Source organism: Ailuropoda melanoleuca, chromosome 18 (genome assembly GCF_002007445.2).
Source record: "Ailuropoda melanoleuca isolate Jingjing chromosome 18, ASM200744v2, whole genome shotgun sequence".
Classification (NCBI taxonomy): Eukaryota; Metazoa; Chordata; class Mammalia; order Carnivora; family Ursidae; genus Ailuropoda; species Ailuropoda melanoleuca.
In genome coordinates, this window is record NC_048235.1 from 22,395,938 (window position 1) to 22,421,688 (window position 25,751).

General features: G+C 35.6%; 2 protein-coding genes across 3 annotated transcripts in view; both read left to right on the forward strand.

Moving 5' to 3' along the window:
* Positions 1 to 5,704, forward strand: part of LOC117795039 (rho GTPase-activating protein 7-like) — a 124,036-nt gene extending 118,332 nt beyond the window's left edge. For both annotated transcript variants that reach the window (XM_034647681.1, XM_034647680.1), the window contains exon 4: positions 5,330 to 5,704. In XM_034647681.1, coding sequence (XP_034503572.1) covers positions 5,330 to 5,485 — 156 coding nt within the window. In that variant the 3' untranslated portion in view covers positions 5,486 to 5,704. The remainder of the gene's footprint in view (positions 1 to 5,329) is intronic.
* An 856-nt stretch (positions 5,705 to 6,560) lies between these two features.
* The window catches only part of LOC100470350 (rho GTPase-activating protein 7), a 283,783-nt gene continuing 264,592 nt past the window's right edge, over positions 6,561 to 25,751 (forward strand). The window contains exon 1 of the mRNA XM_034647677.1: positions 6,561 to 6,631. Coding sequence (XP_034503568.1) covers positions 6,629 to 6,631 — 3 coding nt within the window. The 5' untranslated portion in view covers positions 6,561 to 6,628. The remainder of the gene's footprint in view (positions 6,632 to 25,751) is intronic.

Consider the following 25,751-nt stretch of genomic DNA (forward strand, 5'->3'; position numbering starts at 1 on the left):
AGGTGGTCCAGTTTCATTCTTTTGCATGTAGTTGTCCAGTTTTCCCAGCACCATTTATTGAAAAGACTCTTTTTCTCCCATTGTATATTATTGCCTCCTTTGTCATAGATTACTTGACCATTTAAATGTGGCTTTATTTCTGAGCTCTCTATTCATTCTGTTGATCTATGTGTCTATTTTATGCCAGTACTGTACTCTTTGATTACTACAGCTTTGTAGTATAACTTGAAATCTGAAGTTGCAATACCTCCAGTTTTGTTCTTTCTCAGGCTTGCTTTGACTATTTGGGGGCTTTTGTGGTTCCATACAAATGTTAGTATTATTTCTTCTAGTTTTATTAAGAATATTGTTGGGATGTTGAAGGGGATTGCATTGAATGTGTACATTGCTTTGGGTATTATGGACATTTTGACAATATTAATTCTTCCAATCCATAAGTACAGAATACTTTCCATGTGTTTGTCACATTTAATTTATTTCATCAGTCTTTTATAGTTTTCAGAATACAGATCTTTCACCCGTTTGGTTAAGTTTATTCCTAGGTATTTTATTCTTTTTGGTGCAATTGTAAATGGTGTTGTTTTTTAATTTCTCTTTCTGCTACTTCTTTGTTAGTGTATAGAAATGCTGCCAATTACTGAGTATTGATTTTGTATCCTGCCACTTTATTGAAGTTGTTTATACTTCTAGTAGTTTTTTCGTGGAGTCTTTAGAATTATCTATGTATAGTATCATGTCATTTGTAAATAGTGATAGTTTAATTTCTCTTTTACCAATATAAATGCCTCTTATTTATTTTTCTTGTCTAATTGCTGTGGCTAGAACTTCTAGTACTACGTTGAAGAAGTGTTGAGAGTGGATGTCCTTGGCTTGTTCCTGATCTTAGAGGAAAAACTCTCAGTTTTTCCTATTGAGGATGATGTAAGCTGTGGGTTTTTCATATGTGGCCTTTATTATATTGAGGTATGTTACCTCTAATCCCATTTTGCTGAGAGTTTTTATCATGAATCCCAAATCCTATGAATTCCCAAATGCTTTTCCTGCGTATATTAAGATGATCATATGATTTTAACCTTCAGTTTGTTGATGCAGTGTATAATGATTGATTACAAAAATTGAACCATCTTTGCATACCAGGAATAAATCCCACCTGATCATGGTGAATGATCTTTTTAATGGACTGTTGTATGTGGTTTGCCAATATTTTGTTGAGGATTTTTGCATCTGTGTTCATTAGGGGTATTTATTTACTTATTTTTTAGTCTCTACATTATTTGTGTCTGCTCTGGTCTTTATTATTTTCCTTCTTCTATTCATCTTGGGCTTTGTTTGTTCTTATTCTAGTTCCTTTCAGTTGCAGTTTAGGTGGTTTATTTGATTTTTTTCCTATTTCTTGAAGCAAGGCTATATTGCTTTATACTTCCCTCTTGGAACTGCTTTGGCCTTGTGGCAGAGATTTGGGACCATTGTACTTTTGTTTTCATTTGTCTCCATGTACCTTTTTTATTTTTTATTCTTTGATTGCTCCATTGATAGCAATGGATCAAATACCAAATTCCATATTGATTTTATCTGGATGATCTATCCATCCCTTGATGTAAGTGAAGTCTTAAAGCTCCCTAGTATTATTGTATTACCACCAATTTCTCTCTTTATGTCCATCAATATTTGTTTTTAGTATTTAGGTGCTCCAGTGTTGGGTGTGTAGATATTTACAAATGTTATATCCTCTTGTTAAATTGATCCATTTGTCATTATATTATGCCCTTCTTTGTCTCATTAGTCTTTGTTTTAAAGTCTATTTTGTCTGATATAAGTATTGCTAACCTGACTTTTTTTTTTCACCTCCATTAGCATGGTGAATGCTTTTCCATCCCTTTCACTTTCAGACTATATGTGTCTTTAGGTCTGAGATGAGTTTCTTGTAAGCAGCACATAGATGGGTCTTGTTTTTTTATCCATTCTGCAACTCTGTGTCTTTTGATTAGAGCATTTAGACCATTTACATTTAAATTAATTATTTTTTATTTATTTAAATTCAGTTAGCCAACCTATAGTACATTATGAGTTTCAAATGTAGAGTTCAGTAATATATCAGTTGCATTTAACACCCAGTGCTCATCACATCACATGCCTTCCTTCATGCCCATCACCCAATTACACCATCCCCCCAGCCACTTCCCATCCAGCAACCCTGTTTATTTCATATAGTTAAGATTCTCTCATGATTTGTCTCCCTCTCTGATTTCTTCCCATGCAGTTTTCCCTCCCTTCCCCTATGATCCTCTGCACTGTTTCTTTTATTCCGCATAGGAGTCAAACCATATGATAATTGTCTTTCTCTGATTTATTTATTTCACTCAGCATAAGACCCTCCAGTTCCATCCATGTCGATGTAAATGGTAAGATTTCATCCTTTCTGATGGCTGAGTAATAGTCTATTGTGTATATATACCACATCTGCTTTATCCATTCTTCTGTCAGTGGACAGCTGGGCTCAATTTAAAGTAATTATTGATAGGTATATACTTATTGCCATTTTTAAATTTTGTTTTCTGGTTGTCTTTGTAGTTCTTCTTTGTTCCATTCTTCTTCTATTGCTCTCTTTCTTTGTGATTGATGAATATCTATAGTGTTTTGTTTGGCTTTATTTCTCTTTATTTTTTTTTAATCTATCATAGGTTTTGGGTTTGTGATTATATATATATATAAAACATCCTAACATCATATATAATATCCTAAGTTAATAGCGGTCCATATTCACTTGATGGTCATTTAAGCTCAAACCCATTGAAAGAAAGAAAGAGAGAGAGAGGTAAAGAAAGAGAAAGAGAGAGAGAAAAAGAAAAGAGAAGAAAAAAAGGAAGAAAAATATGTTGTTACATTTTATATCTTTTCATTTATATTTTTCTTACGTCTAATTATGGCCATTTATTTTCCAGTTAAAAAGCTCCTTTAACATTTCTTGTAAGGCTGGTAAAGTGGTTAATAAATTCCTTTATCTTTTGTTTGTCTGGGAAAACCTTTATCTCTCCTTCAAATCTGAATGATAACTTTGCCAGATAGAGTATTCTTGTGTATAGGGTTTTTCTTTTTTTTTTCCCCTTCAGCACTTTGAATATATCACATATGTCACTCTCTTCTGGCTTGCAAAGTTTCTGTTGAAAATTAGCAGATAATCTTATAAGTTTTCCCTTCTAGGTAGCTTTTTGTTTCTCTCTTGTTGTTTATAAGATACTTTCTTTATCTTTAACCTTTGACATTTCAATTATTATGTGCCATAAGCATGGACCTCCTTGGATTCATCTTGTTTGGAACTCTCTGTGCTTCTTGGATTTAGAAATATATTTCCCTCCTAGGTTGGGGAAGTATTCAGTTATTATTTCTTCATATAATTTTTCTATACCTTTCCCTCTCTCTTTTCCACAGATCCCTATAATGCGAATGTTTGTTCACAGGGTGTTTCCCAAGAGATGCCTTCATCTATCCCTAATGTTTAAAATTATTTTCTCTTTTTGATGTTCAGCTTGTTTGCTTTCCGTTATTCTTTCAGATCACTGTTGTGTTCTGCATCCTCTCATCTACTTTTGATTCCCTCTAGTGTGTTTTTTATTTCAGTTATTGTATTCTTCAACTTTTCTTGGTTCTTTTTAATATTTTCTGTTTCTTTATTGAAGGTCTCACTGAGCTCTTCCATTCTTTTCTCTAGCCCCCTGGGCATGATTATGATCATTACTTTAAATTCTTTATCAGGCATAATGCTTATCTCTGTTTCATTTAAAGAGAACAAGAAAGAAAAAATCAAAAAGAATAAAATTAATACGAAACAAGACAAATTTTAAAATGTAAAAAAATTAGAATAATTAAAAATTAAAAAACCAAACAAAACACAAAACCATGGCTGGACTGTTTTCTCTGCCCCAGTCACAGGGTGACTGGTGTAGGCTGGTGGACCCTGGGCTCACTGAAACTACAAGCTCCCTATGACGACTAGACCCATCAGTTATGGCATCAGGACCTGTCTGGTGTGGCATTAGGACCCTCCATTTATGGTGTTGGAAACTTTTCCTCTTGGCAGTCAAATCCTGCTCTGGCCTGGGCTTTTAAGTTTGAGGGGGAAAGAGCATTCCCACAGTTCCTCAGCCCTTTTAAACTCTGGCTTCTCTTTTCTGTGTCCCTGCATGACTAGGGCTGGTATGGGCTTGCGGACCCTGGGCTCACTGGAGTTGCAAACTTACAGAGATTACTGGACCCGCCCATTATGGTGTCCAGATCCTGCTACAGTCTAGGCTTTTAAGGTGGGGTGGGAATATAAACTGGCTTATTCTCCAGTTGCTCTGAGCTGGAGAGCTTTCTTGTAGTTCCTCTGTAGCTTGTTAGAGTTCTAGTGTTGTCTGTTTTCTGTGCTAGTTGCTCTTTTAAACTGTGTTTTGTTTTTTGTTTGTGTTTTGTTTTGTTTTTTCTGTGCCCAAATACAGAGGGACCTATTCCTGGTCCCCCAGTGCTATCCCTCCCCATTGCCATTTGCAGTGTTAGGAGTGGGAGTTCCTTTTGTTACCATCCATCTTTCTTGCTGTTCTCTTGCTGTCCTCTGTCTTTAGTTGTTCAGTAGCTGTTCAGTCAGTCTTCAGTTCTTCACAAGGAATTGTTCTATTAATAGGTGTAATTTGGTATGTTCTGTGGACGAGGTGATTTCAGAATCTTCCTACATCACCATCTTGAACCAGAACTCTATTATACCCATTTCCAAGTGAGGGAATTGAATCACACATGTCAAAGCATAATTCTTAGCCCTGAAATAGCTCATAGTTTATTAGGTAGACAGACACTTGAGCTAAATGATTCCAAGCCGTCGTAGCTGTCACCATGGAGGTCTGATGGGAACATGGAAGAAATTGAGGTGAGGAGAAATGAGAACTGTCTTCTCATCTGGTACTCACAATGACACTATTGCGTGACGGGTGTTAAGCAAGTCACCCGGCTCGTGTAGTGCGTAAGGGTATCTGTGGGCTTCTACCTCCTGACTCACTGCAGTACCCAGCTAGCTCTCACTAGTGCCCCTTCCAATTTTCAATAAGCTGCTTAATTACTGAAGAAGGATACTACCACTTTCTCCAGTATTTGCCGTTTAAAATCAGGCCCTCTGAAGAGTATAGTTTTTTATTACAAAATAATGCATGGTTATGGGTGACATTTCAGTATCAGTTCTCAGCAACTCTTTAGCATGTCAGTGTTGGGAGTAGGAGGTGGAAAGATGCTTGTAGCAGGGGGAAAAGGCCTGCAGAGAGCGTGTACATGCCTTTCATGTCAATGCATTTTTTTTTAATAGGATTTGGAGTCAGAATCTGAGAGTGGAGCAGATACCACTTCAGTAAATCAGACACAAATAAATTTGTTTTCTAACACCGAATCTACCGACCTACCATCTTCCACCCCAGTGGCCAGTTCTGGAACCAAACCCAAGTCTATGGTAAGTTATAAATGATAACAGTCAGTTTTAACATGAATTGCTGGTGATCATAAGGTAAGAGTTGATATCTCATCCATTCAATATAGAAGAAATAATCTTTGAGTCCTTGAGTGACTTGATAGCATTTAATTAAGTACATCTCAACATACATTGTTTGTTTGCTTTATAACTGATAACACAAGTACTTGACTAAAACAGGTCATGGTTCTAGAATTATGCAAAATGTGGTATCAGATTTTGTTGCTGCATACTCATATATTTAAAGAACCAAGAACAAAAAATCTGGGGCCTGACTTCATCACTTACCAGTCAGAAAATCGCCTAAGACTAGATAGTTAGAGAGAGAGATATATATAAAATCACACACATCATAAATTGTATGTGGGTACTAAATGACATAGCTCATGTAAGGTACTTAGTGAAATGCTTGGCACAGAATAAATGCTGAATAAATGTAAGCTACCGTCATTATTATCATGATGCTTCCTCAACTTTACAGTGCTACCAAAACAAATAAAAGGAGAATTACCACACATCGTAATATAGCAGGGTGAATTGTAAATAAAAGCCATTTTCCTTTAAGTAAAAAGTTGAGTGGCTACAGGAAAGCAGTATTTGACTGTAAAAGGTAACATTTGTGGAGGAAGTAATTACTACTTCAAATATCTGAAGTCCCAGCAGCCCCAAAATAACCTTTCCTAGTTCAGTGAAAATCAGAGTGGCGCGTTATTTTTTTAAATGCCCATGTTAGCTTAACACAGAGAAACAAGTTTGGATTGCTTGTTTGCCTGACTTTAAAATAAAAGGCAAGTCTGAAAGAGGACTCAAAAGAGAATACTCTGAATTTAAAACACGGTAGATATGTTCAATTGCAGGAATATCTAGAGTATTTTTTCATAGAATAAATATTTATTGGACACTTACGACATGCCATGTGCTATGCTAGATGAAAGAGTGGGGGTGGAGTAAAACATATTTTCCGTCTTTAAACAGATCACAATCTAGCAGAGGGGTCGGTAAGTAAGCAGTGAAATGCAGCATCATACTATATGGTAGAGCTGTATAGATTGGGGGTAAATAAATTTGTTTTCTAACACCGAATCTACCGACCTACCATCTTCCACCCCAGTGGCCAGTTCTGGAACCAAACCCAAGTCTATGGTAAGTTATAAATGATAACAGTCAGTTTTAACATGAATTGCTGGTGATCATAAGGTAAGAGTTGATATCTCATCCATTCAATATAGAAGAAATAATCTTTGAGTCCTTGAGTGACTTGATAGCATTTAATTAAGTACATCTCAACATACATTGTTTGTTTGCTTTATAACTGATAACACAAGTACTTGACTAAAACAGGTCATGGTTCTAGAATTATGCAAAATGTGGTATCAGATTTTGTTGCTGCATACTCAGATATTTAAAGAACCAAGAACAAAAAATCTGGGGCCTGACTTCATCACTTACCAGTCAGAAAATCGCCTAAGACTAGATAGTTAGAGAGAGAGATATATATAAAATCACACACATCATAAATTGTATGTGGGTACTAAATGACATAGCTCATGTAAGGTACTTAGTGAAATGCTTGGCACAGAATAAATGCTGAATAAATGTAAGCTACCGTCATTATTATCATGATGCTTCCTCAACTTTACAGTGCTACCAAAACAAATAAAAGGAGAATTACCACACATCGTAATATAGCAGGGTGAATTGTAAATAAAAGCCATTTTCCTTTAAGTAAAAAGTTGAGTGGCTACAGGAAAGCAGTATTTGACTGTAAAAGGTAACATTTGTGGAGGAAGTAATTACTACTTCAAATATCTGAAGTCCCAGCAGCCCCAAAATAACCTTTCCTAGTTCAGTGAAAATCAGAGTGGCGCGTTATTTTTTTAAATGCCCATGTTAGCTTAACACAGAGAAACAAGTTTGGATTGCTTGTTTGCCTGACTTTAAAATAAAAGGCAAGTCTGAAAGAGGACTCAAAAGAGAATACTCTGAATTTAAAACACGGTAGATATGTTCAATTGCAGGAATATCTAGAGTATTTTTTCATAGAATAAATATTTATTGGACACTTACGACATGCCATGTGCTATGCTAGATGAAAGAGTGGGGGTGGAGTAAAACATATTTTCCGTCTTTAAACAGATCACAATCTAGCAGAGGGGTCGGTAAGTAAGCAGTGAAATGCAGCATCATACTATATGGTAGAGCTGTATAGATTGGGGGTAGCAGGAACCAGTGGACTGCTGCATAATGCTGTTGCAGGGTACAATGAAGAGAAAAGGGTCAAAAATAATGTGTGTCAACAGGCAGACTGTAATGAATTGGTACTCTTCTTTTTCATAATGGGTAAAGAAGATTAAAATGCAAAATTGAAATATGAAACCAAATGATCTCACTTCACCACATTCTTATTGAAGTAAAAGGTGAAAGCCTCTCGACAGTTTTAACTTTAAGGTTTGGGAACCATTGGAGCATTGGCTGTTTGAACATTGGGACAGGTATAGGGCTGACATATAAGGAAAAAATAGAAAGGAAGGTGAATTCTCTTTTTAAAGGTATTTATGCTTAAATTCACTTTTTAAAGCACCTACTGTTATCCTGAAGAGCAATTCTTCTCTCTCTGATATTTATTTCATGTTCATCTTTTACTTTAGAATAATTACCATTGATGTCTGCTATTTCTTCCTTGAAACATATGTATTTTAGTGTGTGGTCACCTTATAATTTTTAACAATTTATGCAACTGTGCACAGTTCTGTTGTTTTTCTTCAATACTCCCATGTTTTTAAACATGCTCATGTTTATAAATATGTTTCCACTGAGATATGTCTATATATTTTTATGATAAGCATCTATACTAAAGTTTTAGAATGAGAGACATAAAACCATCAGTTTGGGGGGACTTCAGTCCTTTAAAATACTTGAAGTTGGGTCTGTTTCAAATTTTTCATGTTTGCTATATCAATTGACCAAACTATTCACCCCACAGGCAAAATTAAGAAATATTAAAATTGGGATGCCTGAGTGGCTCAGTTGGTTAAGCATCTGCCTTTGGCTCAGGTCATGATCTCAGGGTCCTGGGATCAAGCCCCACATCACGCTCTGTGATCAGCAGGGATCCTGCTTCTCCTTTTCCCTCTGCACACCCCTACACACACTGGTGCTCTTTCTCTCTCTCAAATAAATAAAATCTTAAAAAAAAGGAAATAGTAAAGTCAATTATTGAACAGAAACACTTTTTCATGCCTCTAAAACAAATATTTACTGAACAGTTGTCAACTTTGGATAAAATTGTGACTCTCTACCCAGCTGTTCAGGTGTGACTTGTTACCTGGGCGCACACTCACAGCTTTGTACTGATGCCACCACTCATTAGTCAGTGAGCACTGAGAAACATTTTACAGCGGACTCAGCCTCAAAACACAATATTCCACTTCAAGACAACCAAAAACTGCTTAACCCATCTTGACCAATACCACAGGGAGTTAGAGAACTGTACCTGGAACTCTGTCTAGCTACTGAACTATAATTTAGTAAAATTCTCCAGCAGGCCATGAGAAGGACCCAGAAAGAAACACTCCACTGTCAAAGACAACTGACTTTTAGGAAATTTCTTAAAGAAAATGTCCAATAATGAAAATAGCTTGAAAAGCAGGCTTTTGTTTTGAGGGGAAGGGTTATTTTCGTGTGTGTGTGTGTGTATTTAATTTTGTGTTATTATTGGTGTTGATGCTTTTTACTACAGTTTGAAAATAATTCTTCGGCTGTGGGTCAATTCTATGTTTTCAGTTGTTTCCGGATAGGATTATTAGAATGAAGAATTTTACTTATTTTGTGAGAGAGTAAACAGATACTTTCCCCCTTAGTTTGGAGCTTGGAAAATTATCTGTTTGTGTAATGGCAATCTGGATACTTTGTGAAAAGAGAGAGAGCTCCAATATCTTACAGAGCCAGTCTATTCACCAGGAACTAAAATTTCAAATTTAGTATTAAGTAGAAACATTAAGTTCTAAGAACACCTACTTCTAATATCCACTCATAATGAACTAACCTTCTGCTCCATAATGTCATATTTTTACAAAACGTTTACTTTTATTTCAGAATTATTTAATGTTACATTTGATTTGCTGCTATGAAATCTATTTATAATGGTGACTAGCTACCACAAACATTTGGCTTTCCTTTTGTATGTAAGACCTCTGGGTTTCTACGTGCCTATTTTTTCAATAAGATTTCTTCTTTTATATGTATTATTAGAACAGGACCCATGAGTAATCTTCAGATTTTTCATGAAGACGAAGTATATATCATGCCAAAGAGTGAGCATTAAAGTAGATTTCTGGGATGTATTTCACACAAAAATGAAAAAGTCGAGAGGTAGGATACCCAGTACCAAAAACCACATTAGAAAAAAGAGGTCTGGGGCGCGTGGGTAGCGCAGTCGTTAAGCGTCTGCCTTCGGCTCAGGGCGTGATCCCAGTGTTCCGGGATCGAGTCCCACATCGGGCTCCTCCACTGGGAGCCTGCTTCTTCCTTTCCCACTCCCCTGCTGTGTTCCCTCTCTCGCTGGCCGTCTCTCTGTCACGTAAATAAATAAAAAATCTTAAAAAAAAAAAAAGGTCTAGTGCTTCATGTCCAAAAAATCACCAATTTCTCTCCCAAAATCTGTGATTTGTTCTTTTGAAACAGTCTCATAATGCTTTTCTTGAGAGACACTTTCACAAACAACCCGTGATTAGTCATATTACTTTTATACAAAGTGCTCTCATTATAGAATGANTGCGTGGGTAGCGCAGTCGTTAAGCGTCTGCCTTCGGCTCAGGGTGTGATCCCAGTGTTCCGGGATCGAGTCCCACATCGGGCTCCTCCACTGGGAGCCTGCTTCTTCCTTTCCCACTCCCCTGCTGTGTTCCCTCTCTCGCTGGCCGTCTCTCTGTCACGTAAATAAATAAAAAATCTTAAAAAAAAAAAAAAGGTCTAGTGCTTCATGTCCAAAAAATCACCAATTTCTCTCCCAAAATCTGTGATTTGTTCTTTTGAAACAGTCTCATAATGCTTTTCTTGAGAGACACTTTCACAAACAACCCGTGATTAGTCATATTACTTTTATACAAAGTGCTCTCATTATAGAATGATATATTGGCATCTTTCTGGCCATGGTATCAGTTGCTTAAGTTGATCCTGTATTCATAAATATAGGGTTGTTACATGAAAGATTTTAAAGCAGGACACTAAAACCTCAGGGGTTTTGCTTTTCCTGAAGACACTTAAAAGTGTACTTGTTCATTAAATTACTAATCATCATACATTCATGAAGAGAGAAACCGAGCTCTAGATGACAAGGAAAACAGCATATTTCGTTTGTAGAATAAGTAACTGGAGGAACAGGGACAGCCTAGCATTCTGTAGAATAACTGAGAGCATCATTAAGAGCAATGCAAGGATATGTTTTCAATTTAGTCTAAATTCCCCTTCCCTCTTTGTCCCAGAAACTCCCTTAGTTGCCTTGTGATAGAATTCTAATAGCAGTGATGAAACCCTCAATCATTTGGGCATGTTGGAACCACAGCTAGACAGAGCAGCTTTGAGTATGTCCTAAACTAAAGGAATTTTGNGTTCCCTCTCTCGCTGGCCGTCTCTCTGTCACGTAAATAAATAAAAAATCTTAAAAAAAAAAAAAAGGTCTAGTGCTTCATGTCCAAAAAATCACCAATTTCTCTCCCAAAATCTGTGATTTGTTCTTTTGAAACAGTCTCATAATGCTTTTCTTGAGAGACACTTTCACAAACAACCCGTGATTAGTCATATTACTTTTATACAAAGTGCTTTCATTATAGAATGATATATTGGCATCTTTCTGGCCATGGTATCAGTTGCTTAAGTTGATCCTGTATTCATAAATATAGGGTTGTTACATGAAAGATTTTAAAGCAGGACACTAAAACCTCAGGGGTTTTGCTTTTCCTGAAGACACTTATAAGTGTGCTTGTTCATTAAATTACTAATCATCATACATTCATGAAGAGAGAAACCGAGCTCTAGATGACAAAGAAAACAGCATATTTCATTTGTAGAATAAGTAACTGGAGGAACAGGGACAGCCTAGCATTCTGTAGAATAACTGAGAGCATCATTAAGAGCAATGCAAGGATATGTTTTCAATTTAGTCTAAATTCCCCTTCCCTCTTTGTCCCAGAAACTCCCTTAGTTGCCTTGTGATAGAATTCTAATAGCAGTGATGAAACCCTCAATCATTTGGGCATGTTGGAACCACAGCTAGACAGAGCAGCTTTGAGTATGTCCTAAACTAAAGGAATTTTGAAAAATATTGGCATTCATATCAGAATGTATTACGTACTGGAAAATAACCCTTTTATTGGAGACATCAAAAACAAATTATTAACCTTCATTATTGTAATTGCTACAGAGTAAAAAAGACAGATACATCTTATTTAAGCTCAAGGTGGCAACAGTAGGTCTAATGCCACAGATTGAATACACCCCTCATCTTTTCATCATTACTACCAAAATAGTGATGGGGTAGATGAGGGAAAACATCAGCTGGTGGAGGGATGGGAGCTTAGGGCCGGCAGAACAATGCCCAGCCAAACACTGCCAACTTCTTTAGAGAGCGGTTCAGAATAAATCTTGCCTAAAGGCTGCCACGGTGTGATGAAAATAGAGCTCAGGAGTATGTCCTGACTACAGTTCGTGATCATTTCTAGATGACTCTTAAAAAGACTCCCAATACTGCAATCAACCTAAGAGTGCAACTGCTTTTACTGACAGTTCCAAAACTTGCATGGTCAGTCTACTCTTATGTTGAAGAGAACAGTCTCTCAGTATGACCCCCAGCACAGCTGTTTATGCTATAGTCAGTTTAGTGAGGCATTTACATACAATCTATTATTTTTCTTCCCTCTGGATGATAGAAGCAAAATAGTAATTTTCTGGTCTGGTATTTACTTGCCAATAGCATTGTCCTCCCTAAAAAGAATAAATGTTTTGAGGTGCAGAGAAAAGGAGGGTGAAGATGGCATTATGTAAGAATTTTGACATACTATTTTTAATAAATGTTACTTAAGTTCAAGTCATTAAAAAATAGGATCTTATTTTCCCTTTTTTCAGCCAATGAAATGTGGTCTAATCTACACTGTTCTTGAAATTATCAATTTATATTTTGGCCACTGTGTATATGAGAACCATAAATTGTCACTCATAGTATTTCTATGAATCTATATCTCTCGTAAAAGCAGAGACAACAGGAATATGAACTTTAAGAAAGACCCACAAGTTTTATCCAGGTAATGATTATGGAGGAAAGCATTTTTGCCTATGTAATGATAATATCAAATATAAAAAGGACAAACATTTATGGAGTGCACACTGTGTGGCAGATATTATATTATGGACTAGCAGGGCATAGTTCATTGAATCCTCACAACAGTCTTTTAGGTAGATGCTATAATTTCCTAGAGTTTGTAGATGAGGAAACTGATATTTATAATGGCTAATCTGAGTTACCTATGGCCTCACTGCTAGGAAGGGATGGGGCCAGGATGGCACCCACATCTTCCATGCTATTAAACACTGCTTTATGCAGAGAATCATCTGCCAACCACCTGGCTTCAGGATCAACATAAATTGGTTTGAGAGGTTTTATGTCGGAAACAAATTATCACTGATGTTTGAGTTATCAGAGTGCCCAAGCACAGTTTCATTGCACAATAAAGAACTGGTTCATCAGAGCACGGCATAGGTCATATTGTTCTAACATCTTTTCCTAAATCATCTATCTACCATAGATTTTTTACATGTGTTTGTATGTATGTATACATGTGTATCAACTTATACATATGTGTGTGTATATATATATATCAGAAAATATATACATATATTTTGTGCATGGTATTGAGTAATTCTTAACCAAATGGTTCAATTTTTAATGAACCCAAATTAGTAATTATTAAGGTTTTATATAGTCGTAAAATTATTATTCAGTATAAATTTTTATAATATCTTTATTAATTTTGTATAAGACGATTTCTAAGGATAAACACAGAAACTACAGAAGCAGATTTATTCATTGTTACCAGGTGTGGGGCATGGTGATGTCTGTATCTGGGTTAGGAGATTTAAGGTTTGAAAAGGTATGAGAAAGGGTTTCTAAAGAGAAGCTCATAAGGTAGAAGACAGAGGTAAATGGACAGCTTTGACAACCAGTAATCAACTGTTGCTTCTGTAAAAGGAGGACTTCCACGTAGGCTGCTCAAAAATGAAAAATATAAAGTTGATCAAATACCGCTTTGATGAAGAGTAATTTGTTAAAGATGTCAGCGACAGTCTGGGAGTATGATATTAATTTATGATGAATTAGCCACACAAAATTAAAAAAAGAATTCTGAACCTGGAATTTATGGATGAATTTAAGAGGGTGCCTGAACCGCTAGAAGTTGTATTTTAAGTTATATATGCACACCAGCGTTTACACGTGGGAAGACTGTCAGTATCTGCATCACATTCTCAGAAGACTCTCCCAGCCCGCCATAAAGAAATGCTCATTTGAGTTTTGATGATTCAGTCAGTTATCCAGTGAGGAGATCTGATGAGCATGAGAACACCTTTGTTACAAACAATACACTTCAGGCACATTGACAGGTATTATTTCTTTCAGGTTTATTTCCTGGTGGAGAAGTCCACAGTAGCTTTTTTGCAGTAAATTAGGCTATGATTCATAGATATGTGAAAACCAATTCTGCTATGAAATAAAGCACCATTGGCATTTGTCTCAATTATACAGAATTTCAATAGAATTAAAAATGATCCAAGAAAGAAAAGAAAAATCATCAGGGTTTTCTCATAATAGTTTCAGTGTAAATCAAATTGTATATCTTAATGCAATCCCGTATCTTATACATATGATCATTAAGCTAACCTCATTATGCTTGTGATATATTAAATAGCAGGCATTAAAATTGAAAAGACGAATATAGATTCTGGAGTCCAAATCACATCTTTTGAAAGTATCTTTTAAAACCCAATTCATACATAGCATTTTAGTTCTATTTGTATTTTGTTTTACTCAGGGCATTATATACTATATTTTTAAATTATATACTATATTTTTGTTTGAATGGTTATCAGGTGGTTATTTTTAACACAGCTGGAATTTTCCCTAATGCTGTCCACTATTTAAAACAAAATAGAGGGATAAAACATTATTGTCTTTTTTACAAAGAGGAACTGCAAATACTCCTGTTTACTGAAGTCTGGGGAAAAAAATACAAGATAATATATAAAATTAATAAGAATTTAATAGTATTTCATAATGTCACAGAAGTAAAAAAAAATAACATAGTAAAGGAAAAAAATGACACACATGGAATTTTTAAAGAAAGTTTAAGTCAGCCTCTTCTAAAACATAAAAAAAATTGAATTAGTACAGTTTACCATTAATAAACACAAAAATATAATGGTCTTAGAAAAATGTCTTTGATTGTAGTGCTTTTGAATGTGGCAATTTTACTGACATAGAAAAGCAATAACATTAAAATATGTGTATTTTTAAAGAAATATTTGTCTTTGTTCACTAAGATCCTCATTGTTTATGAGAAAGAAAAATAAAACAAAATTTATAGCTCTTTTAAGAAAAACTGAGCCACTAAAGAACTGGAAAAAAAGTGTTTTAAAAAGGACATCATTCTGTGATTATTATAATGAGATCTTTCTTAGAATTCTATGATTGTAAAGCATAGAAGAATCCATTCACATATTCTGGATTTTGAAATAATAAATAAATATGTAATTCATTAACCTTGGGCTTTGAAAAATAGAAACATTTTTATAGTCATTTGCTTTTATATTTAAAATAATTCAAAATTCTCTCATTTCTTGTATTTGAAGATACTGACATCTGTTTCCAGTGCATCTGCACATTAATTCATCACAGTCTTTTTTGGGATGAGTTATTTGATCTCCACAATGACCTCCTCACATCAGCCTTTTCACTTTGAATCTAGAAGTTTCATTTTGTCAAAAGTAAGCATAACTCTTACCCACATACACTGATCTTTAATACTAAACACTGAGTCCATGGTATTGAAATAATTTTTTGAGTTGGCAGAATTGTTTTTCTATCTCATTTGTGTTTATTTTATAATAATCTAGTTAATTAGTTGTCCAGAGGAGAATTCCTAAAACCAAAAAAAAAGTGGGGAGGGAATGGAACACATATGGATCATGGGACAGTTAGAATTGAATAGATTCCATTAGGGCAAAATAAAAAATCATCTCTGCAATCTAAGGTTTAGTCATATGAATAGTACTTTTGTGTGTTATCATCATTACAATGAGAAAAATTTAGTTTTTCCATGTGCTGATGTTACTTCTCGAATCCAGCTCATATTTTCATCCAAGAGCAATAACAACTTCCAGTTATTTCTGGGCAACGTAAAATGGCAAGCCAGCAGCATGCCACATCACAGCAACCAAGAATATAATTCATAGCACTGAGTGGTAATAATAACCACTAAGTCATTTTCACAGTCCTTTCTCTCTTCATTTCAGACCTTGTTGTCTCAAAGCTCTAATTTCATATTCAGTATGTTCTCCTTTTTTTTTTTTTAACTTTACCACTTTGATTCTTTGATTGATAATTCATTTCAGCCCTGGCGTTTGTTGACCTCAACACTCACTTCTTAAAGACAGTTGAGTCAGTTGAAATGTTGAACCAAATACTCCATGGGAATATTCAGTAGCAGTTACATGAAGTTTACAGTTGGCGCCTCCTTAGCTCTAGCTTTGAGCTGTCTACCACATTACAAATTTCTAAATGAAAAAATAAAAACATCCACCATGCATTTGAGTATTCTGAACATCACACATCTAAATATTTGGAGTCATGTAACAAAAATATGAAAGTAAAGGATTTATTTACTTTCAATTCATGATGTGTCCTAAAATACCATCGCTTGAAAAATATCAATATTCCTGACTATTCAAGGTATTTAATGAACATTCCGTGTGCTAATTTCCTTTTTTTTTAAATCAGTATTTCATATTCTTTACATTATTGTCACTACTGCCATTTTTAGTAATTCTCTTCTCTTTCCACTGTAACAACTTAGTGTAATCCAGATGAATTCCGGATTTGTAAACTCCTTCAAAGTAAAATCAGTTGATATTCATTAAAATGACTCTCATTGTTTCCTGTTCACTGTAAATTGCTTTATCTATTTTATTTTGTTGTTCTGTTGATGCATTTTGAAGGCCCTATCTCTATATGTAAATACTATAGTAATTAACCAAATAGGCACTTATCAAATTATCCATAATGCAAAATGCAGAGAATCATATAGGCAGGCAAAACTAACTGAATGAATCAGTGCTGTTCAGACTGTGCTCTGGGGCACCCCCAAAACTGCCTTCCCCCACCTGCCTCAACCAGACTTACTTACTTTTATTTCTTTTACATGTTGGCCTTATGAATGAGATCTTCTTTGGTCAATTCATAGCATAAATTTTGTCCAAATCCTGGACTAAACAAACTATAGGAGTGAGAAAATGTTGGAGAGTTTTTGTGTGTGTCCAGAGAACCTCTGATATATATCTATTCCATTTCCAAGATCATTGTGGTGAAGTTGCCCTCAACTTCCATGCTGCTAGAGCAAGGTATTCATTCCTAAAGATTCATCATCACTGAGTCCCAAACTCTGGGAGATAAGAAATAAGAAAGAGCAAGAGAGAGGACTGTCTGGATCAGAACAACTTGACTTTGCCTGGGTCTGAGGTTCTGCTGGTCCAGATCATTAGGTTTTAAATGTGAAACAAATTCTATACTTCAGAACATTGGGTTGTAGATAGATAGGTTTGTTTGCCATTTTTTTTATTTGTTTGTTTGTTTACTTTGTTTCTACTGGGGCATAAAGTCAGAATTTTAAAAAACTTTTAATAGATGAACATTTAGAATTCAGAACTGGTAGAATTTCCATTTAGATATATTTCCTAAGCAAATATTAGCTAAGTATTTAATTTTACATTTGGAATTTTCTGGTGTCAGAATTGTACAATCATTTCCCTACTTGTGAAACATGTATAGTTTATATATATATATTATAGTTTATATATGTGTGAGTGTGTTTATTATATATAACACTACAGTGGACAGTTCTGTATACATTTTATCTGCATTTCTAATATTCTCTTATATAGTTTCATAGACCAAAATGGAATTGCATATTTGTTAAGGAGAAATTTTTTTATTACTAGTAATAGTGAACTTTCCTTATATTTATCAGACATTTGCACACCTTACTTTAATAAAAAGTAAAAGAGCAGTATTAGTAGTCATGTGTAATAAGTGATATATTCATGGCTTCGTAAAATTATTCTACATTTTACTTAAAAAGCATCTCTACTTCATAATGTAGGTGAACTATAATAGTATTAATGTTATGAACATTAATTTTGTGAAATCCAGTTCTTTTTTTTTTCAAGAAGCTATAAGCACTTGTTATAGCTATGTGTAAGCCACTGTGCTAGGCTCTGACATAGAATTTAAGAAAAAGGGTTGGAGGGAGAGGACGTGATTGGAATCTCTGGAATCAGACGCTGGGACCAAGAATTACCTAGAGAAGCTGTATTGATGGGGGTTCTTGGGAGATAGACGTGTGTGGAAGTGAGGAACGCCGAACTAGTCAGAAGGCAGGGTTGGTTCAGCTGCGGTGCAGTAACAGCTGTGGCCTCAGCTGACTGTATGGAGATCTCTGGAGCTGGATGACCCTTCGGCATTGTCCCACATTGAGGAAGGTGGTTAGGTCCTTGCACCAGCCAGTCATCGGTCTTAGAAAGTGATGTAACTTTGAGTGAGGCAGTTCCTTGCTGCCAAGGGCATTTCCCACATTGGCAGCAGCAAGGCAGCTGATACCGTACCCCTGAAGAGGGAGTAGCTCTGCAGTCTCCACCACACATGCCAGGACCTTCACTTTCATAGGGTGCATTCTCTGGTACGGGCAGCAGATACCCAAACACATGGGTATGAAAAGATGTAACAAGAACAAAATTCTAGTTATTAAGACCCAGAGGGAGCAACCATAAAGACAGGAAAGATGCAGGTTCATACGTACTGTTTGTTGAAGGTAGAGCTCATAGAGTTTGAAAACTGACCTTTTGCGAAGGATTAGCAAAAGGAAAAAATTAAAAGTGGATTCAAGATTTACATCTTGAAGAAGTAAGAGAATGGTAGGGCCATTGACTAAGGGCATAAAGAAGCAGAGGTAAGAACGAGGAGGAGAAAAAGCAAGGTTTTTAAATTGACCTTATTTTAAGGTATAATTTATATACAATAAAGTATACCCATTTTAAGCGTGCATACCTTCAGAATGTTTTCGGTAATAATGAAAAGAAAGAAAAACAGGCTAGCAGAGAAGGTTTTATTGAGGGAAGTAGTATTATCCTTTTTTTTTTTTGCATTGTTTTATTATTTTCCAAGAATGAGATCCTAAACATGCACTACTGAATAGATAGAAATCACAAAACAAATTAATTTGTTATTATACCCTCCACAACAAACACCCTTGTCAGCTACTTTTCTCCCTCCTTGATTAGACAAAAACTCAGAGACTTCCATGAGTCTTGCTAGACATTCTTAAGTAATACAGTCACTTTAAATTCCAAAATGTAAGTCATGAATCAGAAACGAGATGGTTTAATTTCTATAATCAAAATTTCAATCTTCCTTTCTCTGTAAGGCTTCTCCTCTCTCTCCTAGTTTGATCCTGCTGAAGGCAGGGGACTGCATGCAGCCAGGGAAAGTTGGGAGTCGGTGTTCAGCTTATTTTCCTTACTTTTCTTTAAGCTCTCACTGAAAGCTTCCTCAAAGGCCATCCAGCTAGTGCTCACAGTATCTTTGGTGTCCTTTAGCCTTTCAAAAGCAATCCCCTCAAGGTCCAGCTAACATTCACCTGCCACCTGATACCAAAGCTACTCCCACATTTTGTCAGTTTTTACTTTTTTTGTTACAGTAGCACCCCATACCTAGTACCAAAATCTGTATTAGTTGTCTGCTGTTGCATAACGAATCAACCCTAACTGAGTGGCTTAGAACAACAGTAATCAATGTATCATGGTTTCCATAGAATAGGAATTTGGGAGTAGCCTATTCCTGCGTTTCTAGTACAGCATCTCTCGTGAAGTTGCAGTTACGTGTCGCCTGGCGTAGAAAACCCACCTCCAGAATGATTGATTACTCACATCGTTGGCAAATTGGTTTTTCCCCAAGTGAGTCTCTTCCTGAGAAAGCTGTAGTATCCTTACATCGTAGCAGCTGGCTTCCCCAGGGTGAGAAATTTAAGAGACCAAGGCAGAAGCTGCAATGCTTTTTATGATCTAGTTTTGAAAGTCACACACCATAATGTCTGTTGTAATCTTTTTGGTCATACAATACTGATCCGTGTGGGAGGGGACTTTCTGGGACATGTGTCCCAGGAAGCAGAGCTCACTGGGAGCTGTCTTGGAGATTAGCTACCACATCTCTAATTTCCTTAATGTGGCCTTTATGTGTCTGTTTTGCAAAAAGCACTTAGTTTTTCTACAGCCCCTAGGAATGCAGACACTTTTAGCTTCTAGCTGAGGCCTGTTTGCACCTCTAGTCAGTGCTCTGAACTGGCCTCAAATTATGCCATGCATACATCTCTGATCCATAAGAAACACACTGCCTTTTCCTGAAAGATGTAGGGAATCCAGCTGATACTAATACAGCCACATCTCCTGTGACTCATCACCAGCTAGGCAGCCCAATCAGGCCAGATCAGATTCCTGTGTCCCCCATGTTGCAGGGACACCTAGCAGACTCTCCATGTCTGAAGGGTACGTTTGAAGTCCCTTTAACCAGCCTTGAAATGAGAGCAGACACCCTACTTACTAACACTTCTTTGTAAGGCAAGATGTAGGGGGGGACTCGTATAACACCAAAATCTCTCCCCAAAATCACTTTTTCCAAAATCTTCTGATTCCTGATAATATTATATCCTTGGGTGGGGGGTAATTAAGTGTTCACTGACACATTCTCCTCAAAATACTTTTTGCAACCTCTACATTGTTGTCTTTATCACAACTCATTTTGATATAAAATCTAATCATATTAGATTAGATATTAGATTAGATTAGATTAGATTAGACTAGACTAGATTAGATTAGATTAGAAACCTAATATTAGATTAGAAATAATCTAGGGTTTAGATCCAAACCCTAGGGTTTGGGTCCAAACCTCAGTTCTAACATCCTATCACAGGGATGTGTCCTGAGCTGTGGGTATGAGTCCAAGAACACATTTGTTCTCTGCTGGCATCTGAGAGATAAGAACACTTTGATTAAGATAAAATCACAGATTCAAGGATATGGTGGTATTTTTTGTCACTCACTAAAACTGCATTAAGACAGGACTAAAGATAAGGTACATAGAACCCAAAGTCTGTTGACCACCACTCTTAAGTTCCTTAATTGTCCTGCTAAAGGTAGAGTTTATATACCCCAAAGTGGGAGAAAATATTTAAAAATACACTTAAATACACTGTCTGAATACATGCTAATAAGGTAACATGTTAAAACATCACAAGATAATTTGTTGACTTACAGTGGAGCCATAGATTAACAAATTTGAGCACAATTTGCAAATGAGAATGGCAGAGATAATAACAAACCATAGTAATTTTGCAGGGAGAAAAAAATATCAATTTACCTAGACTTTAACTTTTTTCTAATTTGTGGTCTACATGACATAATTTTTTTGTCTATTATGGCCCTGGTTTCCTCTTCAGCTCCAACAAGTGCTAAAGAAACATCCTTCCACACGAGTCAGACTCTTTTGGGAAGCGTAATGAGGAAAAGGCCTCTGACAAAGGATGGGGTCTGTCTGGCCAAAGGTTCTGGAAGTTCAATTTGAAGCTGAAATCTAGAAGCTTCAACAATTTCTGGGGATGAAGAAGGGTAGATTTCAGCAATAAGTACTCCTATTGGAGAATCTCAAATGTTCAGATAGGCATGGGTGGAGGGAATCAGGTCAGGTTGGCTGCAGGGGAGGAAAGATGATAGATTCTGATTTAGTTGCTGCATGGACAGCAGGAATAGGCACCAAGGATACCTGCTTATATTTAGACTTAAGCTAACGGAATATTTTTCTTAAACTTTTCAAAACAACAGAATACTAAATGTAATTTTTTTCTTACAAAATTTCTGAAAACTTTCATTAAAATATTGTCATCAGACCAGCAAATAATTACCACATATATGGCAAAAACTATATAATGCCACTTGAAAGCTGGAGGTACAAAATTAAAATTGTTTCAATACTTTTATTACTGTTAACATCATATATTTATTATTTTTCCACAATTATTCCTAGCATATTTCTGAGTTACACAGAGTGAAGATTACTTGTTAACTGGTTTAAAGAATATTGTCACAGTAGATTATCCATGATTCCATTTGCTGTATAAATTGAAAGGGGCATTACAAGGGCATGACTATATGCTCCCCTGTGAATCTTTTCAAATCAATTCAATTAAAGTTGTCAGTAAGTTGGCCCATAAGGGAAGCTCTATTACTCTTTCAGGTGTAATCAGGTGTTAAATTTAAAATAGATTTAAGATAACATAATTTTGAAGGGTTTGTAAATAAAATTATATGTACTATATAAAATATATAATATATATAAAATGCTATATTGCGTATGGTATTTTATATATATTACAAATTTGTTCACCATGGAAGAATCTTTTAATGTTTTTTAAATTGTGTTTCTATGTAATGTATTTCACAGTGTGTAAGAATGTTCCTCCACCCCAAAAAAGATACTTTGTGAAAAATTCTAACACATTTAATTGCTTCTTGGATCGTAAGTTTGATTATTAAATATATTATTTTCATATATTATTTTTTACTCCAACATAAAATTAATATACCACTGACTTAAAGTTCTGTAGCCTTCAGATGATCGTTGGATCTTTCAAAGGACTTTCTTCTTTGGTGCCAAAATAGTACAGGGTAGGCTCTTACAACTACTAAGTTATTTTTCTTGGAATGAGGACATTTTACACCTTGAAAAGGATAATATACAAAAAAAAAAAAGATTAACACTAGTTAAAATAGTGTCATCATTAAAACTTTGAAGAATAAAAAGCAAGGTAATTGCAGTATCTTGTTTTTTTTTTTGTTTTTATGTTTTTCTTTCAGAATGCTGCCATCTTCTGGTCAAATTGTATATTACTTTATATAAAATAAAAGATCCACAATAAGGCAATTTAGGTTTATATAAATTCATCTTTTATCATTAGGGGTCTCCTATTTAAGATTTGTGCCTCTGATGTCCCCAAACTAAAGAGCTTTCAATACTTTTCAGGAATTTTAGAAAGTTAAATTCACAGAAGATGTTTCAGGACTTGGAATGCTATCAAAATATACATTGCACAGTAAATGCATAGGGAGATACAGATAAGACAAAGTATCTCTAGGGAATATATGATTTTGTTCTATTTCCATAAGAATCTATGGTTAGAGGGGCGCCTGGGTGGCTTAGTCGTTAAGCATCTGCCTTCGGCTCAGGTCATGATTCCAGAGTCCTGGGATCCCAGGGTCCTGGGATTGAGGCCACATCTGGTTCCCTGCTGGGTGGGAAGCCTGCTTCTCCTTCTCCCACTCCCCCTGCTGGTGTTCCCTCTCTCCCCGTGTCTCTCTCTGTCCAATAAATAAATAAAATCTTTAAAAAATAATAATAATCTATGGCTAGGGGCACTTGGGTGGCTCAGTTGGTTAAGCATCTGCCTTCAGCTCAGGTCATGATTCCAGAGTCCTGGGATGGAGGCCCACGTCAGGCTCCGTGCTCAGTGGGGAGCCTGCTTCTCCTTCTCTGTCATTCTCCGGATGTGCTCTCTGGCTCTATCTTTGTCAAATAAATAAACAAAATCTTAAAAATAAAAGAATCTATGGCTAAGAATAATTAAGCAATTTTGATATATATTTGCTATATCCATTTCTACAAACCTCTAATTTTCTAAGTAATTCATCTTGAAAGAATATTTCTATAGTATTTTATAAAAACTCTTAGTAAATGTTCCCCTTTCAACAAAGAGGATTCTTGTGGTGACACCTGTCTTTTTGTCGTAGAGTTGCTTATATTTGTATTTCTTTTAAAATTATTTATTAGAGGATATATAATTTAAAGAGCTAGATTTGATATACACAAGTATATGTAACTCCCTGTATGTATGCTCCTACTTCCACACTCTAGTTTTTATTCCTTTCTATTGATTCATTGGAAAAAAACTGAAGCTCTTACCATGTGTCAATCTCTATAGTAGAAACTGAAAATTCAAACAGAAGATGCCATCCTTGGACATAAAAGCATGGCACTTAGTGGGTTCCTTTAGCCAAGTCCTAGAAATCCTCAGTGAATCACACAGTCCTTTACTAATCCATCAAAAAAATTTTAATCTACCCAAACCAAAAACTAGTAAATCACAGTGCAAGAGTGTGAAGCATCTAAAAGACTCATGAGCTATTCTTTTTGTCACTGATGCTTTCTACCAAATTTTCTATATTCCCCCCATCATATTTACAGTTTTCTGACACATACAATCTGTACCAAATAGCCATGCAATCTGCACAGTAATCAATATTTAACAGGTGAAGAATCTTGACACAGTGAGACCCACCAACTTGACTTACTCGACAGCATTCTCGTATACTGCCTTAGCTATTGTTCAATAATTGCCTGATTAAAGAGGTTGGTTGTGTGCAGGGAGAAGGGAAAGGGGTGTTGTGCTCCAGAGCAGGGCATGATCTGGAGCTGACCACATTCCCTCAGACAGTGCCAAGTGGCACGGAGGACGCCCAGTGAAGGAGGAATGCTCAGAGGAAGGAGGAAGGCATGCCATTAGCAGCTCCCCCCAGCTTTGCCTTATGTCACTCATTGCACTCCACTGTTTTCCCCATGATCAAAAGGAAACTAAATGATCACATGTATTGTTGAGAGATGTGTAAGGGAATATGAAAAAGCTCTCCATATTCTCTGTAAGAGAAAACATGAGCCACTGCGCAGAACATATGCTTAAGAATTCATGTGATCAGTTCCTCACAGTCACACCATTCTCTTCACCTAGAAGACCCAACTAAGACTACATAGGAACAGCTCTTCTTTAGGATGCTTTTTCTTGGAGCACTTGTTAGAGTACATTTAAAATTTCAGGCTTCACACTGATAAAAATTAGGAAATCTACAAGTCACTCTTATAAGCATCCTAGATATCAATATTTCCTGCTGTTTTGGAGCTGACATATTTTTATATTATATATATGTGTGTGTGTATATACATACATATATATATATATATATATATATATTCCTGTATTTTCAAACCCAAGTTTCATACATTATACCATAGTTACACACACTTTATGCTCTTCTTTGAATTAGAATGGCAAACAAGCTGTGAAGTATATACATAATTTTTTAAATTCTCATCACATAGAAAAAAATAGCTATTAAAATTTCCAGTTAAAATAGCAGACTTAAAAGAATTTGCGATTGTATCAGTCTGCCCTTCGTCATCCTGGTTCAGAGGTTAAGTGGAAGCTTGGATTCAGAATGTTCACTGCAGAGAATCTCAGTCCATAACAAACTACACCATCATTGACATAGCATTTCTGTTCCATTGAGAACTGTTTAAAGAGGCAAAATTTTAAATATTAGAAATCACAAATTAAAAGAAGATCCAGTTCTTTCATTTATAGCATTTTCACGCATAGCCCTTAAGCAGAAAATATCACCTTATAGATACATATTATTTGTCCCTCATTAATGCTTTTTCTATTTTTCTATTTTATGGAATTCTTTTGGAAATTGATTAGATTCATATTCAATTTTGTTAAAGCAATCCAAGCCTGGAAACAATAGTAAAACTTTCAGGGAACAAAGCAATACAGATTTATAAAATTATTCTTAACATTTTATAAAGCTAGGCACACTTATGTCTTTGCTTTCTTTGTATTTTTAATAATACAGTTCTAAAATATTTTCATTTCAATTAAATAGTTTAACTGGCTCCTTTTAAAGGGTATTGAAGAAGAGTCCATGATTTGTGGAAGTAAATCTCTTGGTAAGGAGCTCACTGCATGATAAGCCCTCTACCAATGATAGTATTATACTTCAGTATATACAATAGATATGTTCTTTAAGTGGAATACATAAAATTATTTTTATGATGAATCGAATAATA